Source organism: Teleopsis dalmanni, chromosome X, assembly GCF_002237135.1.
Source record: "Teleopsis dalmanni isolate 2A chromosome X, ASM223713v2, whole genome shotgun sequence".
Lineage (NCBI taxonomy): Eukaryota > Metazoa > Arthropoda > Insecta > Diptera > Diopsidae > Teleopsis > Teleopsis dalmanni.
The window spans coordinates 19,646,500-19,663,503 of NC_051848.1; the positions used below are offsets into that span (position 1 = coordinate 19,646,500).

The window sequence follows — 17,004 nt, forward strand, 5'->3', positions numbered from 1 at the left end:
GAAATTTCGTTCGAAACACAAAATTTGATGCAAACTCTTTGTTCAATATTTTTTTCCATTGTTTTTTTCGCAACGCACTACTGAGGTGAACTGGTTTCACCAGCTGCCGTAAACGAACTGTCTGACAGATCGCGCTCATTTTTGGCATAGTAATTGTCCTTAATTGCTGCCAAACTGAATAACTTAAAATATCGAAAAATATACAGCGCGCGAATTTTAAATGAGAATTTCCGAAAACTTTTCGGTCTTAATGTACTTCATTCTATAGTATATCTATAGTATATATGTATGTGTGTTACGACCTGGATGATTTTAATAATTTTCAATAAAATCAGGGTTGTTCTTTTGAAGGTAAGTTTATTTTATATAAAGCTTTCTAAGCTTCTTAAAGGATAAAGATAAGCTTTATAGTCCTTATATTTCTAAAAATATATTTAAATATATTGTTAATAAAAGTAAAAAAAGAATAATTTATAGTTAAATAAATTTTTATTTTAAAAATTGGAAATCAAATTTATCTTTGTGTTCCTTTTAAGGATTTCCATCGTAATTTATGTGAAATATAACGTTTAACAGCTATTGATTTTTTTAAACACAACAATTCAATTCGAAACAAAAAACACATTTAACAAACAATTCCGATTTATTGCAAATAAATTAATAGTTGCGTATATTGTAATTATTCGGAAAGATATTATTAACAGAACTTAAATTATAATTTTTCATTGAGCGTGACTTTAAGACCAAAAACATTTTACACCTACAAGGAAATCCACTTCATCAAACATCTACAACGGTCGCTGTGGAGCGAACGGATTATTTTACCGTGGCGTCTGCAGATACCGCCCTCAAGACGCAAGGCAATAGTAAAGTACACCCAAGTCCAGGGGCAGCGCGCAGTGTTTGGGCGTTGCCCCTGACTGCCTCATGTAATATGGTAGCTGAAGAGGATAGTGGTGGTGGTGCTGGAGGAGTTGGTGGTGGTGTCGATGAGCATGACAGTAATTTGTTGTTGTTCGAGGGTTTGGATGGTGCTATGGCAAATTTAGATGATATATTTGATGTGATAAAAAATGGTGAGGTTAGTGATGTCGAGGCACTTGTCGAAAAATTTGGTATGGAGTGTTTGTCTGCTAGAGATCGCCACGGTTATACACCTGCTCATTGGGTAGCTCTAAATGGTAATGTTGAGATGATGCGTTATTTGATTGAGCGGTCTGCGCCAGTCGATTTACCTTGTTTGGGCACGCAAGGTCCACGACCTATACACTGGGCGTGTCGTAAAGGCCATGCGGCTGTGGTACAAGTTTTATTGCAATCGGGTGTAGCTGTTAATGCAGCTGATTTTAAAGGACTAACACCATTAATGACAGCTTGTATGTATGGACGCACTGCAACAGCAGCATATTTACTAGGAATGGGTGCACTCAACCATCTGACGGATGTAAATGGTAAGTGTTTAAGACTTTTTATGAGCAGATGAACAAGTAATATTGGTGTTATTATTCGTCCAAGCCGCAGAAAGCAACGTTATCGATAATTTTTGTAATAAAACAAGTGGAAACTTGTTCATCATATAACTTAAATTCTTCTTTGACAATTTTTTAGGTGATACCGCTTTACATTGGGCTGCTTATAAAGGTCATGCTGATTTAATGCGTTTGTTAATGTATTCTGGTGTAGAGTTGCAAAAAACTGATAACTTTGGTTCCACACCCCTGCATTTGGCATGCCTATCTGGAAATATGACTTGTGTACGTTTACTTTGTGAAAAATCTACCCTAGATTTGGAGCCACGAGATAAGAATGGCAAAACACCAATCATGTTAGCACAAGCGCACCAACATCAAGACGTTGTTCGATTACTCTACAACGAGGTCAAGAAAAAATCTCGTTGGATACCATCAGTTTCAGAAATATGGGGCTGGCTTTTCGGTGGCGCAGGAGATTCCAAAGGACCGTTATTGCTTTTTCTATTTTCGGTGCTACTCTGGGGTTATCCGATGTATATGATCCGGGTAAGTTAAGAATATTTTGTTATAATAATAACATTCATATATGGAACTTGTTTTAGGCTATACCAATTACCTGGAATATATTACGCCGGTCACACTATTGCTTTATATATTGGAATGCCGTCATGTGGATAAGTTGGATTATTGCCAATCGACGCGATCCAGGCTATATACCATTAAGCTCTGATGCTTATTATCGTGCAATTAAACAGATACCCTATTTTGACAAACTTAAGAAACGCAATGTCATATTGACTCGACTTTGTCATAGTTGCCGCTGTTTGCGACCATTGCGTGCGAAACATTGCCGAGTATGCAACCGTTGCGTATCGTATTTTGACCATCATTGCCCCTTCATATACAATTGCGTGGGTTTACGAAATCGTATGTGGTTCTTTCTATTTGTACTATCTGTTGCGGTTAATTGCTCATTTACCATCTACTTTGCTTGTTATTGTGTTATGATTGAGGGTTTCACATTGCTCTATGTACTGGGCCTTATAGAAGCGGTAGTGTTCTGTGGTTTAGGTTGGATATTGACTTGTACATCGGTAAGTAATAATTTTTTTATATTTAGAGAAGTTCTTTTTGTATGCAAAAATTTTTTTTCTAATTCCAGATATTACATGCTTGCATGAATCTAACAACGAATGAAATGTTTAATTATAAACGCTACCCATATTTACGAGATAAACGTGGACGATATCAAAATCCATTTTCGCGTGGCCCTATATTAAATTTACTCGAATTTTTTGTTTGTTTGCCAGACAGAGGAGATGATAATGATTTGCTTTTAGATGATAATCTTTGATTAAGATCTTAGGATCGAGCCCATGCCCGACGGCGTAAAATACCAAACCGTGAATAATATAAGCAGAGTCCAAAGTAATGTATTTCTCCTTTAGCCTTAATTAAAAACAATATCATGCAAAGCATTAAAACTTTTTAAAACTTTTCAAAACATAATTATCAAATAACGATTTTAAATATATATAAATTGAGTTATTACACAAAAGGTGTACATAAATATATAATCGCCTATTGTTCTTTCAAAATTTATTATAATGAGGACCAATTTTACAATGTAGATTGAAATGTCAGTGTGACATTTGAGTGAAGTAGAACATTTCACACTACATCAAACGCTTAAGGGTTACTTAACTTAAGTGTACATTGTATAGGTGTCCCTTAATTGTTTAATAAATATATAATATAATAATGAACATATAATAATAATTAATGTCAAACCTAGTAATACCGAATATGGAAAAATTTAGTTATGATTATAAATCTTTAATTACTCGCTACACTATGTTTTAAATCTGTTGGAACACATATAAAAAACAAAGCAATGAAATATATTTCAAAGAGATTTCTTATATTATTAAAGTTAAAATTTTATAAATTAAGGACAATTGCTCGATGTGATATGGGAACTAATTTAGATTAATTTTTATATAGTGTTTAAAATTTACATCTACTCGTTACATTTCATAAGATAAATTGAACCAAACTTATTAAGTTGATTAACAATATATATTTGAATATATCAATTGTGGCAATAAACTTAATAAAATTAACAAATCTTATAAAAAAAAACTATACTAATACACAAATGTTACTAAAAAAAACAAAAAAAAAAAAACATAAAACGCAACAGTTTTTCTTATGGCACATTTGTTATTAAAAGTAAAGTATAATATAAATTATTAAAAAACTAATATTACTAATATTGCACTAAATACTATTTTACATAGATAGAGCCTGTTCTCTCCCAACTTGCTTTACTACTTAATAAAGTCTTTCTACTGTATAAAAATTTTCTCATTTTTTTCTTTTACGTTTCTACTTTTTTTTAAATATTTATAGAGATGAAAAAGTCGTTTAAGTGTACATACTAAGTGATAACTTTCTCGATTGGTAAAAAATAAGTTATTTTTGTTATTTTTGCTAGAATACAAAAACGTGACTAGATTCTATATTATAATTATTTAAATAATAAATTATAAAATAAGATTCATTTTGTAATATATGTATATATTGTTGTTTTCAATAAAATGTAATTTCTTATCATTTTATACTTAATTAAATTAACTAATTATGTTCTTGCCATTCTAAGATATTGATATGTCGTATATACTTAAAACTAATACTACTTTTACACTGTAAGTTTGAAAATGATTTAATATAATCATTAATATTAAAGCTCTCATCTTGTTAAATTCCAGATTTACTTCATATAGTCTAGCAGCATAATTTAAAACCTCGTTCAAACATAAATTATTTTTCATAGCATTTATATGATTAAGAATATATTATAAAATTATTATAGAATATATTATATATTGTATACAAAATTAATTATTTTGTGTTTAGAATTAGTTCTTTTATATATAAAAGAACATAGTTTGAATTCTGTATTAGGATATATAATTTCAGCGAAAGCATTTCCTAAATAAACCTAGACAAGGCACATTACAAATATTGGTTACTTAAATCTAGTTTATGGTGTTAACATAATAATAAGGATCAACTTTTTCCTCCAACACTAATAATAAGCACTTAAATTAAAATTTTGTAATATTTTGTAATATTATTTTCACCTTCATAAATATTAAATAATTAATTATAATTTGTGGAGAAAATTTTTTATTTAATAGAAAAATAATGTACGAACTATTTTTCAACACAATTCATTAGTGTGCTTAAATGATATATTAAAATTGTCACTTTGCACATAAATTAAGCTTAACTTAGGTTCAGAAAAGTTTCACAAAAATTATCTGCACAAACGTTTACAATTGTATAATTGATTCATTTATAAAAACACAGCGAGTGTTGTTTAACTGTCACATAAATCGATATAATAGCTCATTTGTAATACTTGTCATATAGTATTCATCAAAACCAAAAATCTGGTAATAGAATATATTACAAAACTAGATTAGAACAAAATAGATATGTATATAAACATAATAAGTAATTCAATTATCTTATTCAATTCAGCGAATATTTGTTAAACTTACTCGTTCATTTTTAATTTAGAACATTGGCACCAAGTTTTTTTACTAGAAAAATCTTACTATGTATTTTTATTTGAAAATTCAGCAAGTTTATGCCATACTTGAACCTTTTACCTTTTTTAATTAAAAAAAAGCAATTTCTGAATTTCTGACTAATAAACTATTTATTGGAAATCAAATAAACTCACTAAATAAGTTTGATAATATTAATAATGAAAAATTCTAGTTATTTATATACGCTTAAATGAGAGTTGACACATACTCGTTACATTATACGAATAACGGAAGTTAATAGTCGACAAAACGATTGGCTTAAAGTAATGTTGATTTATTAAATTACAACTCATTTATGATCATTTATTCTTGTATATAGTCATCTTAATTAATTGTTAATAAATAAACAAGGCATTTTAAAGTATTTTTATTATAAATTTTTTATTACCAAGAATAAAATAATTAAAAGTTTTAATAAATTTGCTTCTTAAGGTAATGCAAAAAAAATTAGTTTTATTTTTAATTTTGTTCGTTTATAAATTGCACGTTGACAATCTGTAAATAAAATTATAATAAATACACGACCATAAAATATATATATTATATATGTATGTATTGGGCAGTTCCCGTACGTATACAAAGAGTATAGTATATCTTATAATCTAAAGCAAAAATAGCTATTGCTATTATTATAAATAATGTTTATTATTTTTGTGTGAAGTTAGTAATGAGTTTGAAAATATGCGTTAACATTTTTTGAACTTATAGCGTTAACCTGACCGTAAAGATCAGATTATCTGCATATATTAAACATGAAGCTTTAGACGTTTTACGTTCAACGAAACGTTGATAAATTGAATACTGGTTACACTATTTATGATTTTATGATTTTATTAAAGTCATTATTTTTTATTAAAATGACTGTAATATGTTTCATAGCACTGACAAAATTCACTATAAAGCTTTCTATGTTGCATTCAAATAAATATTGATATTTCGCCGAATATAAAAAAACATGAGACAATAATTTCATATTTCATATTTCATATTTTAATTACGATAACAGAGAGATTTTCTACAATAAGTGCGTATAGTGAGCTTGAGATCATAGAGAAACTGATTAATTTTATGATAACCAACATGAGAAACTATAAAAATCTAGTTACCATCTAATATGTATCGTCCAAAGACTTCATAAGCATTAACAAACTTCGGTAACTTTAAATATTATAATCAGTAGTTTATCAGCAAATCAAAGCTAAATATGAATTGTGAACTATATTATAAAAATGTACAATATATCTATTGTATATATTGCTTTTTAAATTAGTATTTTAGCATAGTATATTGCAAATAAATGAACATAAAATATAAATTTTGACATGAATTTTATACGATGTCAAAATTTTATGCTAGCAAAATATCATACATAGAAGATTTTGGCAAAATCTCATGTTTACAAACATCAATTTACAGTATTTGAACACTTAATTTAAATATCAAATTCGACTACAATGGAAATAATTACTACAATGGACAATGAAAATACATCGAACAAAATCATGTATCAAAATGCAATAATTACTATTTATTTGAATGGTCAGAAAATCAAATGAAAATAAAATATAAATCTTTGAATAGAAAGTGTTCGATAGAGTTTTTAAATCAATGCACGGTAATAGTATATGATGGCAATATAACATAAACCCGAAGTAAAATGGCTATATAAGTACTATATTTTAAAATGTTTACAATTATTAAAACAAACGAAGAAAGTAGAACGGCCGGGTTTATATCCTGGAGCCACTCGTCGCCAGTGACAACAAAATGCCGTTTGACACCTCCAAAAGGACTTCACAAGCAGGTCCCAGCGGACTACAACAACAACAAGAAAGTAGACAAAAACTACACTTCCAAATGTATCATAAGATAACAGTGCGTAGCAGACAGCCAATGCTAATGTGGAGAGATGGGACTGATCGGAATACTACAGAGCTTTGTATATATTGCTGGATACCACTATTTAGTGATTGTAATGAAGGCAAATCCATCATTCGTACTGTTTTGTCAATGATGGTGTCAATGATTGTAACGATGTTAAAAGATATATGAGACTTTTTTTTAATTAAGTTCTAACAATAAGTATAGAGTATTATTTAAAAACAATATTATACTATTATAATTTAGTTAGACTACAGGATAATAATTTCATTTGCACTGATAGAATTAAGTTATGTAGTGTCTTTAAATTATATTGCATAGTAGCCAATTATATTTTACGTGTTAATAAACAATTGTCACATAGAGACGATCGAAAGGAACCTGCTAAGCATTGCGACCGCAATAGATCTTTTGTAAAACCCAAACCAAAAAAAAAAATATCAGTTATTGATATATTTTCAATTTGCAGTTGGTCTTAAATAAAATCTTACAAAGTGCAAGAATTATATAAAACGATTAAATTATTAATAAATAGATTAATTATTAATAAATAACTAGTATTTTCTAGTTATCTATAATTCTACAAATTCTGGCGGATTTAACAGTTCTGATCTCAATATTTTGCTGAAGTTTTAATATAAAGTTTTGAAAAATTCCAAAGTGATGTAAAACTATTGAATTATTAATAAATAGAAAATGTTAGTTATCGATAACTTTTTATTTAACAATAGATTTTAAAGTTGTTACTTTGGTATTATTTTTAATATTAACTTATTATACCTTATTATTAATAATTATTATTATTAACTTATTGTTATAACGACCACATTTTATTTATATATTTTTGTACGGACTAATACATATTGATCAATGTCAAAAATATACAATTTTTAATTAATTTGTTTTAGAAATAGTATATTAGTAGTTTATGATATTTTACTACAGTTTAGTTTATAATCCATTATAATTGAAATATTTTGAAACATTTTTAAAAATTGTATATTATTTAACATTGACAAATTAGCCCGTATAAAAATATTTAAAGCTCAAAATTATATAGAATGAATAAATTTTTAAAATATATATTAAATAGTAAATATTAGTTATCGATAACTTTTCTATTTACTGTAGATTGAAAGGGGTTACTTTAGTATTCTCCAGTTGTTTTTTAATAAAATTTCAAAAAGTTCAATAATTATATAGAACGAGTATTAAAAACGTTGTATTGTGTAACGTAAGAGGAAATGAACTTCATTTATATATTCAGTGCATAAGTTAAGTGTTTAAGTTTGCCTCAATACATACATATATGACTATGCTATCATTAATAAATATATAAAAAATTAATATTGAATATATTTAATATTTGTAAAAATATTTGCCACATATAACTTATTGCATTACATGAACTTTGGTATGTTTGCTTACAAAAACATTTTTATAAAAATTTTTTCGCTTTGATTAATTGTATAAAATGATCATTTTTACATAATTATAATATTTAAATTTTTTTTGTTTGCGAAGAACCGTTTCAGAATTTTCCATTTGCAGCTCGTTGTGCCAGACTTAAATATATTTTTGATTTTATAGTTTTTACCTTAAATTTTAATCATTTCAACTTTCATAACAAAAGTCATAATTTTCAGGATCCTCTGGTATGGGTGGTGGATCCTTACTAATGTCAACACCTTCAGTATCAAGTAGGCGTAATTTTATTTCCATCGACAGTAATGTATCGAAATCATCTTTTTTCTGTTTGCTGACCATCTCTTGGCCCAATAAAGCATTTATACCGTCTGTCCAATAGTTAAAAACAGTTTCGTCAGGTGCGACGAAATCTAAAGTGGCATGATCCATGCTATCGAATGTTATTGAGAATGCTAAATTAACTGCCGACTTTCGTGTGCGCATCTCTTTCATATGTGGACATTCCTTGCCCTCCAGCAGTTGTTTTATATCGATTACAAGCACTTTATTGGTTAATTCTTCTAAAGTTGGTATTGTTTTCTCATCACAATCACCGTAGTGTATAACCTTGTGGTTTGGCGATAATCGTGCATACCAAAATTTATCTTTTGAACGTGCACCACGAGAATATTTTGAAAAACGTGTACCTACAAATCAAATCATGTGTTTTATTTTTTATAATTTTTTATGGTTTTATATTTTTATAATATTTCTAATATATATTAGAATATAACTATTTTATATTAATATACAAAGCAATTGCAGCATCTCTTAAGGAAGACGATGCTCACTAACGCCTAGTAAAATAAAATAGATTTATTACTATCTATTATTAATTTTCAACTATTAATTTTAGACTATAAGCAAATCTATTATTATTATTATTATTGTTAGGGGATGTGGCACTGCGACCATCGGGTCTATTGTGCCCCCTTCTAAGTTTAGAATAGGTCTCTAAACCCTGTCGCGTCAATAAAAGGCAGTATAGAATCTATTTTACAGAGTTTTATTACCTCTTCCATAAGTAGATCTACTATGATATTAAAATTTTATTGTTTATTTTCACTAACCACTATAGTAATATTATTCGTAAATGTTCATTTGTTTTCAATTTGTAGGATATTACACGTTTTTTGAAATTTTTTGTTTTTTTTTTTCAATTAAATTTTTTAATTATGTATCTTAGTGTGCGTATAAATATATTACCTTCAACTAAAAACCATAAGCGCTGATGTTTAATCAGATCTGTTATATGTGGCGATATTTTTTCTTTTAATTTAACAATTGCCGAAGCGGTGGAATCACATTCTTCTTTCGAGGTGCGTTCTTGTTGTCTTAAATTTGTTATTGTTTGGTATGTAAGCAATGCAATTTTTGCGCGAAAATCTTCCAAATTCTCTGGACGTGCTTTGAGGGTGCGTGTAATTTGTTCGCGTACAACACTAAATACTTTTTGAAAATCTTCCGCTGTGGCACGCATATCCTTCCAAGTGCGATTCAATGTTATAATGCAAATACAGAAAAATTCCTCGAAAGGATGATCGTGTGTGAAAAACATTGGCTGAAAGTCTACAGATTGCTCAGACGGTGGTTCACCGATCCGCAAAATGTCGCATAATAATTTGACTAATTCAATAGAAGTACGACCGAAAGGACACTCATGTTCGTCCGCACGATGAGAATTTTCGTGTACGACTTTCGTGTATTGTTGTGGATAGTTACGCGAAAAATAAACCATACAGTCTAAAGCCAAAATACCTATTATAATAAAAATAAAACTAAATTAGTCTTTAAGTAAGGTTTTGAAACTGTAGTGAAATTTTATTTATATTAAAATGATTGAAATTGTATACTCACCAGGTGGAGTTTCTATAAAATCCTGCGCAGGATTAATATCGCATTTGAATCCAAGCTTTTTGTAAAATTGCGAATAGTTGACATTGCCGCCACCTGAGCCTCCACCTCGCCTCAATTGCTCATCGGATATGCCAGTACCACCAGAATAATCATCGAATGCGGTACGTCGTAGTTCTTTTATCTTTTCATGTGCTTCCTGATCTTGTACGTTCATTTTCATGCGCATACGTTGTTCTAGCAAACCCAAGGTTAATGTTTGTAAAACATACAATTGATGAGTCATTTCAGTTCCAGATACATTACTAATCAAAGCTAAACGATACTGTTTTGCGCTTATTGTTCGTGCAATATGACGTCTACGTTCTTCATCAGCTTTCATAAAAAGTGCATTTATCACCGCTATGGCGTTTTGTTGTATCACTGGTGAGTTCGCATCTTGCAATAAGCGCAGCAAATCTTGCAATGTTACATTATTTTCAACTAATTTATGTTTAGTACTATTTTGTACTATATTCTCTAAATTTGAGAGAGCGCTTTCCGTGCATTCTTTAGGAAAGTTCTGAAAGCAACACACAATATCTATATTACGTTGTACGAAAGAATTTTGTAGGATTTCCCACGAAACAGTGCCATGTTCCATTAGTTCTACGAAACTAGCTAAACTATATTTAAGTATTTCATCATCTTTTTGATTTGTATCTTCTATCATATTTATGATAATGCTGAGACCTTGTTCCTTTATAAATTCTAATGCAAATGTTAAATCAACACTAAGTGAGGCGAGCTCTTTAAGGCATTTAATTTTTTCAAATGTTGAACCGGACCGTAAAGTTTCTAGGGTATCGTTTGCTGTTTTGGATGGTGAGTATTGTAAGCGTAAAACTGAACCGTTTTTAATTTCATTACGATTTTTTTCCGTAACATACTTAATATTATTTTGTTCGCAAAATTGAAGTGCATAATTTTCTGGATCAACTATACCCCAACAGCTGCAGATTTCCTGTATTTTACCTATAAAATAAATTATAATTACATTGCATTTTTACACAATATAATTATAAAAATTACAAAAGAATTAAATATTTTACAAAAAAAAAAAAATAAAAATTACAATATCAATAGAAAATTTGTTATATAGATAAATAAAAAGTTCAAAGTAGCATTGAAAAATTGACTCTATTTCACATAAAAAAATAATTAAAAACATATTTTTATTAAGATGAGATCACGAGATCTGTTGTTGTTGTTAATGTGACCCGCAAGGATCTACTTGTATAGTTCCTTTTGGAACTATATTAACTATATTTAATCATTGAACTCGACGAGTGGCACCGGGACGTAAATCCGGCCGTTCTTGAAGGCACGAGAACTTCTTATTTTTGTTACTTTATTTGGTTTTTATGCTAACGTTGTATACATTACAAATGTCCATATGTGCATTTTATTTCTAAGATCGGCTAAATATATGTCCTGTGATCATATGTTAATATCGACTACCGCTCATTACTTCCAACTATTCAACAAAGGCTTTGATTAAGAATCGATATTCGAGGGATTTACACAGCTTAATTACCACTATTAAAACATCAATAATATCGACAACTATTATGATTCCAGGAGCGACCATGTCTGGTACCATGGCTCAAATACATACGATTTTTTTTTTACAACAACAACAACAACAACAACATTATTATTACCATTTCTATATAATTCATTAAAAAAATTTAAGAAATTTAAATGAATAAATTGAAAACATTTTAACTTGAATCAAAGACATTGAATACATGGTATTCACTTCCTGTTATTTGCAGTGCATTTTAATAAGTTTCAACAGACTCAATGAATGGGCGTTGGCATTGGTTGCACCAAAGTAAGTTTTTTTTTAAAGTTGGTATAAAAATCAACTGATTTTTATTAACATAATTAAAACGCTTTTATTAAATTTTAATATTTAACATAATTTACCTGTTAATGGCTGTCGCTGATCCAAATTGATTAATTGCGCTATATGATTTTCAAACTCTACTGCGATTTTCACTATATAAGCATCCTTCACGGGCATTTTTTTTGGAATCATCTTATGTGCTTTTGATGTTTTTTACACCTGAATGAAATTTATTGTGAAAGTGATTTTGAACTTAAATATTTTTCTGGTGCTTAGGATTTATAATACTTATATTCAATTAATCACCCAACTAAACAAAACAATAAACTCAAGAATAAAGACAAGAGCATAGATAAAATTAGAAATGTCAAATTGTTTTGTTTTGTTGTAAAGTAGGGCTGCCAACGCTCTATTTTTAATTTTAAATTATAATACATCTAACACATAAGTGGCTATTATGAAATGTCTACCGATAGACAATAGACATTTGTCTACAGAGTCGATTGATAAATAAATTTGGTGTAATGAATCTTGTTAGACAAACATGTGCACTATTGTGAATGATATTCGCTAAGAAACATTTAAATTGAGTTCAAATTCTTTATAAAAAAATATATAAATCAGTATTAATCATCATCACTGATGATAAATACTTGGCAACACTCAAAACAGCTTTGTGTAGTCAGCCAAATTTTCAATAAACTTAAATAAATTTTTGTGTTTGTCCTTTCTTTGTTTGTTATTCAAAAACCCTCTATATTTTCTTCTTTATCATTATAAGAAAGTTTGGCTTTCTTGCAGCACTAATAAAAACTTTAAATTTATATAAAAAATAAGAAAAATGTCAATAATAAATATTTCGAATTAAAATACAAATCATCGTTGATACAGTCGTAAATTTCGAGATGCTGCAAATTCACTGATACTGATACACAAACGTAAATGCAAAAGTGATATATATCAAATTATGATTAATATATATTTCTGGTTTTTATTTAAAAGATTTATTACTAACTGTCACTTGAGCAAGGAAGCGTTTCTAGAAGTGTTGCACGAAATTTACGGTCACTTGCAAAGCGGTTCAAGAAGATAAGCAGTTTCAAAAATAAATAAGTTGGCTGCTTTTTTAAGATTTATTACGCATTATTTTTATGAAAAATGTGATATTCCGGGCATCACTGAAGAATGCAAAATAAATTTTTTAAATAATTAATGCGCTTTAATAATTAATATTTTTTGGCATCTATTGTAAAAAAATCAGGGTTCAGAAAAACACTGTGCTGTGCACAAAAATGCAGGGCACCACGCACAAATGTTGTGTGCATCTTAATAAAATATTACACCACAAATGTGGTGTGCAAAAATTTTATTTACAAAGAAAAATGCACGTCTTGTGTGCACAAATAAAATATACATTTCACACGAATGTGGTGAAGTGAAATAAAACTCGCACACGCATTCGGTGTTTCTGCTGAAGTTATTTTGCACAGCACATTGTGTGTGAGGCAGCCAGCTTGCCCTCGCACACAACGTGTGCAGAAAAGAATACGAGGAGCACATTTTGTGTGCAGACTCGAAAATAAAAATGCACCCAAATGTGCGGAGACGAAATGTCTACTGCACATTTGTGTGAAATGCTGATTTAAAAGCGTACAATATTATGGCGAATATCGCAGCAAAATAGGAAAACTGATTTGTATAAATTTTAATCTTAATGCGAAATATTTTATTGAAGAAATGATTTTGTATTTATATTTTAATTTTGAATTTATTATTAGATTTACATTTATTGCTTATATTACTTATTATTTTAATGTTTATTAATATATAAAACATTAAACATAAAAAACATTGGAATAAAGTTAATTTCACAATGTAGTTGAAGACTTTGTTATCATATAAAATATAAATAGTTTATGATATATGAGTTCAATAGGTACATGAATTTAATAAAGAAAGAGTATTTGTTTCAAAATGTTATAAGTAAAGAGGATCGGTTCTACGGATCTTACTTTGAAAATATTAAATATGTCACTAAATATGGACTACTTCATAAAATTTTATTTATCACTTAACAGGGACCGTAACAGTTATCATAAAAAAAATAAAAACCATCTTATAACTGTTATCATATGCATTTTAAAATAAAACTCAAAAAATAATAATTAAATTTGATTTTTATTATATTCATCAAAAATAATAATTATTATATGCCTTTTATTTTTTTCGCGCAGAAATAACTCTTAAAATTTGCTTCTTATTTTAAAACGCACAAATAACTGGTATACTTGCGTTATATAATATAAAAAGCAAGAGTATCGCGCAAATTGTGCGCGATATTTTTAAAATGAAAATATAAAATGCAATTTTCATACAAGGTAGTTGTTTTTGCAATTCCGTAGAAAATGTTTGAAAAGGTTGGTGCAGGTAAAGATTTAGTTTAGTTTTTTGTTTTTGTATTTTGCATACAAATTTGTTCTCCTACAAAATACAAAGTTAAATACAAAATATGAATCCAAAATACAAAAACAAAAAACTGAACTAAATCTTTACCTGCACCAACCTTTTCAAACATTTTCTATGGAATTGCAAAAACAACTACCTTGTATGAAAATTGCATTTTATATTTTCATTTTAAAAATATCGCGCAGAATTTGCGCGATACTCTTGCTTTTTATATTATATAACGCAAGTGTACCAGTTATTTGTGCGTTTTAAAATAAGAAGCAAATTTTAAGAGTTATTTCTGCGCGAAAAAAATAAAAGGCATATAATAATTATTATTTTTGATGAATATAATAAAAATCAAATTTAATTATTATTTTTTGAGTTTTATTTTAAAAAGCTCATATATAAAAAGCATGCATAATATTAAGGATAAAAGTTATTAGAATGATAACTATTTACTTAAATAAGAGTTTAGACAACTTTTTGTTGCTGCTTTTTTTCATAAAAAATTTTAAAATAACTGTTATTTTCGGTCCCTGTCACTTAATCATCACTTAAAAATTAAAATAAACACTATAGAGTATTGCTTTTGTCCTTTAAGGTGTAAGTGATTAACACGAATGAGGCTTAGTTTGTTTGTTTTTTATTTAAGAGTATCACTTAATAGTATTTTACCTAATCTATTATTAGTATTCATTCATATATTTCTATGGAAACTAAATGCTTTGTATTTAAAAATTTTGTGTCCTACTATTTACTATTTCAAACAAAATTGTGAAATTCATGTAAGTGTGTAAACCCTTAGGTGCAAGCGCAAAATTCTTTTTTTTTTTTTTTTGGTATCGGACCTGGGGGAAATATCTTCAAAAGATACAAATTCATGCACGACTCAAATTGAGTCATACATGCCTATGGACTAAAAAGTCCCCTACATTCTCAACTCAAAATCCTGAAAATCCCTGCAGTACGACCAGTTAAGGTATTCCTTCACAGGGCAGGTTAGAAGAGCACTTAGCGTGCATTCACTCCGATTGTGTACTAAGTATTTCGTCCGCTCTAACAGTATTTATTGTCCTAGAGATTATGCTCTTGTAAAAGCTCCATTCTTCGATGCTTGCCAACATCTGCATTACCATAGTAGAAGGACTGGATTCCCCAATTAGTGTCTCTAGATTTTGTCTAGTATCTACGAATCTTATACAGTCTCTAATTATGTGGTCAGGACTCTCAATTTTATCTGGACAAGACTGGCAGTACGGGTTACTTGCTAGCCTAAACCGGTATAAGTATTCACGGAAGTAGCCATGCCCCGTAAGAAACTGTGTTAATTGAAATCCCAAGTCTCCAGATCCTCGGTTAATCCAAACTCTTATATTTGGAATTAACGAATGCGTCCATCTTGATTTTTGGGAATGGTCCCACCTATGTTGCCATTCATTAAGGTATTTGTCTCTTATATCTAGATAAGACTCTGCCAGAGATTGCCCAGTTTCAATCGTTCGCCGACGAGAGCGCTGTAAGAAACTGTCTCTATAGGTCTATTGGCATGCGTCCGATACTGTACGGTAAGCACGGCAGATGCGTAGGTTTGACAATCTATGTGCACTTTTCATTACACGTGAATACGGGAGTAATGAGTAACGCACATTTGTGTGCAATCGTAAATTAGAAAAGAACACTCGTGTGCTCAGATAATTTTGTTTCGCACAGTGCGGTGTGAGCATAAAATTCTCTCGCACATATGGTTGTGCACATTTTTATAAGTCAGCCGCACAGCAATGTGTGTGTACAATCATCCGCACATTTCTGTGCGTGCATTATTTTTCTTAACACCACAAATGTGCGTGTGCATATTTTAAAAATAATTTTAACTCGCACAGTGCAGTGTGCGATTTTGTGCGCCACATTCCGAACTCTGGAAAAAATATAATATTATTTGTTAGCGCAGGTGAAATAAAAAAAAAAATGTGTAATTAAAATAAACATTGTATTTTTATTATTAATATATTGATTGATTTTGATTAAAATGTAACCTAAAAATTTTAGTTTTTTATTATCTATAATAATTAAAATGCACATTTATTACTAATACGGAATTAAGCTGTTAATAATAACCCAATAAAATGATGTACTTGTTGAAGGATGTGTTCGTCAATCATTACTATTATTTTCTAGGCGTTTATTAAACTGCAACATACCCATAGGCATAAAATTTAGCGATGGGTCGAAAGTAAAAAGTTTTAAGCGGTCCGGTAATCATAATCATAATTAATTCAGAGGTAGCGAAAATTGTAAACTAGTACCGGCAATAAATTTATAATCCCCTAGTCAGTCTTACAGAGGTTTCTGACTCCATATACCGGAATCACTC

The 17,004-nt window shown here is 29.1% G+C and overlaps 2 protein-coding genes across 2 annotated transcripts; one reads left to right on the forward strand and one right to left on the reverse strand.

The window, feature by feature from the left end:
- Positions 1-848: 848 nt before the first annotated feature.
- Positions 849-2,984, forward strand: LOC119662374 (probable protein S-acyltransferase 23). The gene is made up of 4 exons (XM_038071976.1): positions 849-1,451; positions 1,609-2,018; positions 2,075-2,566; positions 2,635-2,984. The coding sequence occupies exons 1-4, from the start codon at positions 935-937 to the stop codon at positions 2,824-2,826; spliced, it is 1,611 nt and encodes a 536-aa protein (XP_037927904.1). The 5' UTR covers positions 849-934; the 3' UTR covers positions 2,827-2,984.
- Positions 2,985-8,337: 5,353 nt separating this feature from the next.
- Positions 8,338-12,491, reverse strand: LOC119688970 (engulfment and cell motility protein 1). Its single transcript, XM_038103674.1, has 5 exons — positions 12,474-12,491; positions 12,266-12,404; positions 10,298-11,308; positions 9,647-10,198; positions 8,338-9,087 (listed from the first exon to the last, which is right to left on the reverse strand). The coding sequence occupies exons 2-5, from the start codon at positions 12,375-12,377 to the stop codon at positions 8,588-8,590; spliced, it is 2,175 nt and encodes a 724-aa protein (XP_037959602.1). The 5' UTR covers positions 12,378-12,404; positions 12,474-12,491; the 3' UTR covers positions 8,338-8,587.
- Positions 12,492-17,004: the final 4,513 nt, after the last annotated feature.

Coding starts and splice junctions, on each gene's coding strand:
- LOC119662374 (XM_038071976.1), top strand. CDS start 935: ATGGTAGCTGAAGAGGATAGTGGTGGTGGTGCTGGAGGAGTTGGTGGT. Junction 2,019..2,074: donor ATCCGATGTATATGATCCGG/GTAAGTTAAGAA, acceptor AACTTGTTTTAG/GCTATACCAATTACCTGGAA. Junction 2,567..2,634: donor GGATATTGACTTGTACATCG/GTAAGTAATAAT, acceptor TTCTAATTCCAG/ATATTACATGCTTGCATGAA.
- LOC119688970 (XM_038103674.1), bottom strand. CDS start 12,377: ATGATTCCAAAAAAAATGCCCGTGAAGGATGCTTATATAGTGAAAATC. Junction 11,309..12,265: donor TCAGCGACAGCCATTAACAG/GTAAATTATGTT, acceptor TTTATTTTATAG/GTAAAATACAGGAAATCTGC. Junction 9,088..9,646: donor CTTATGGTTTTTAGTTGAAG/GTAATATATTTA, acceptor TTTGATTTGTAG/GTACACGTTTTTCAAAATAT.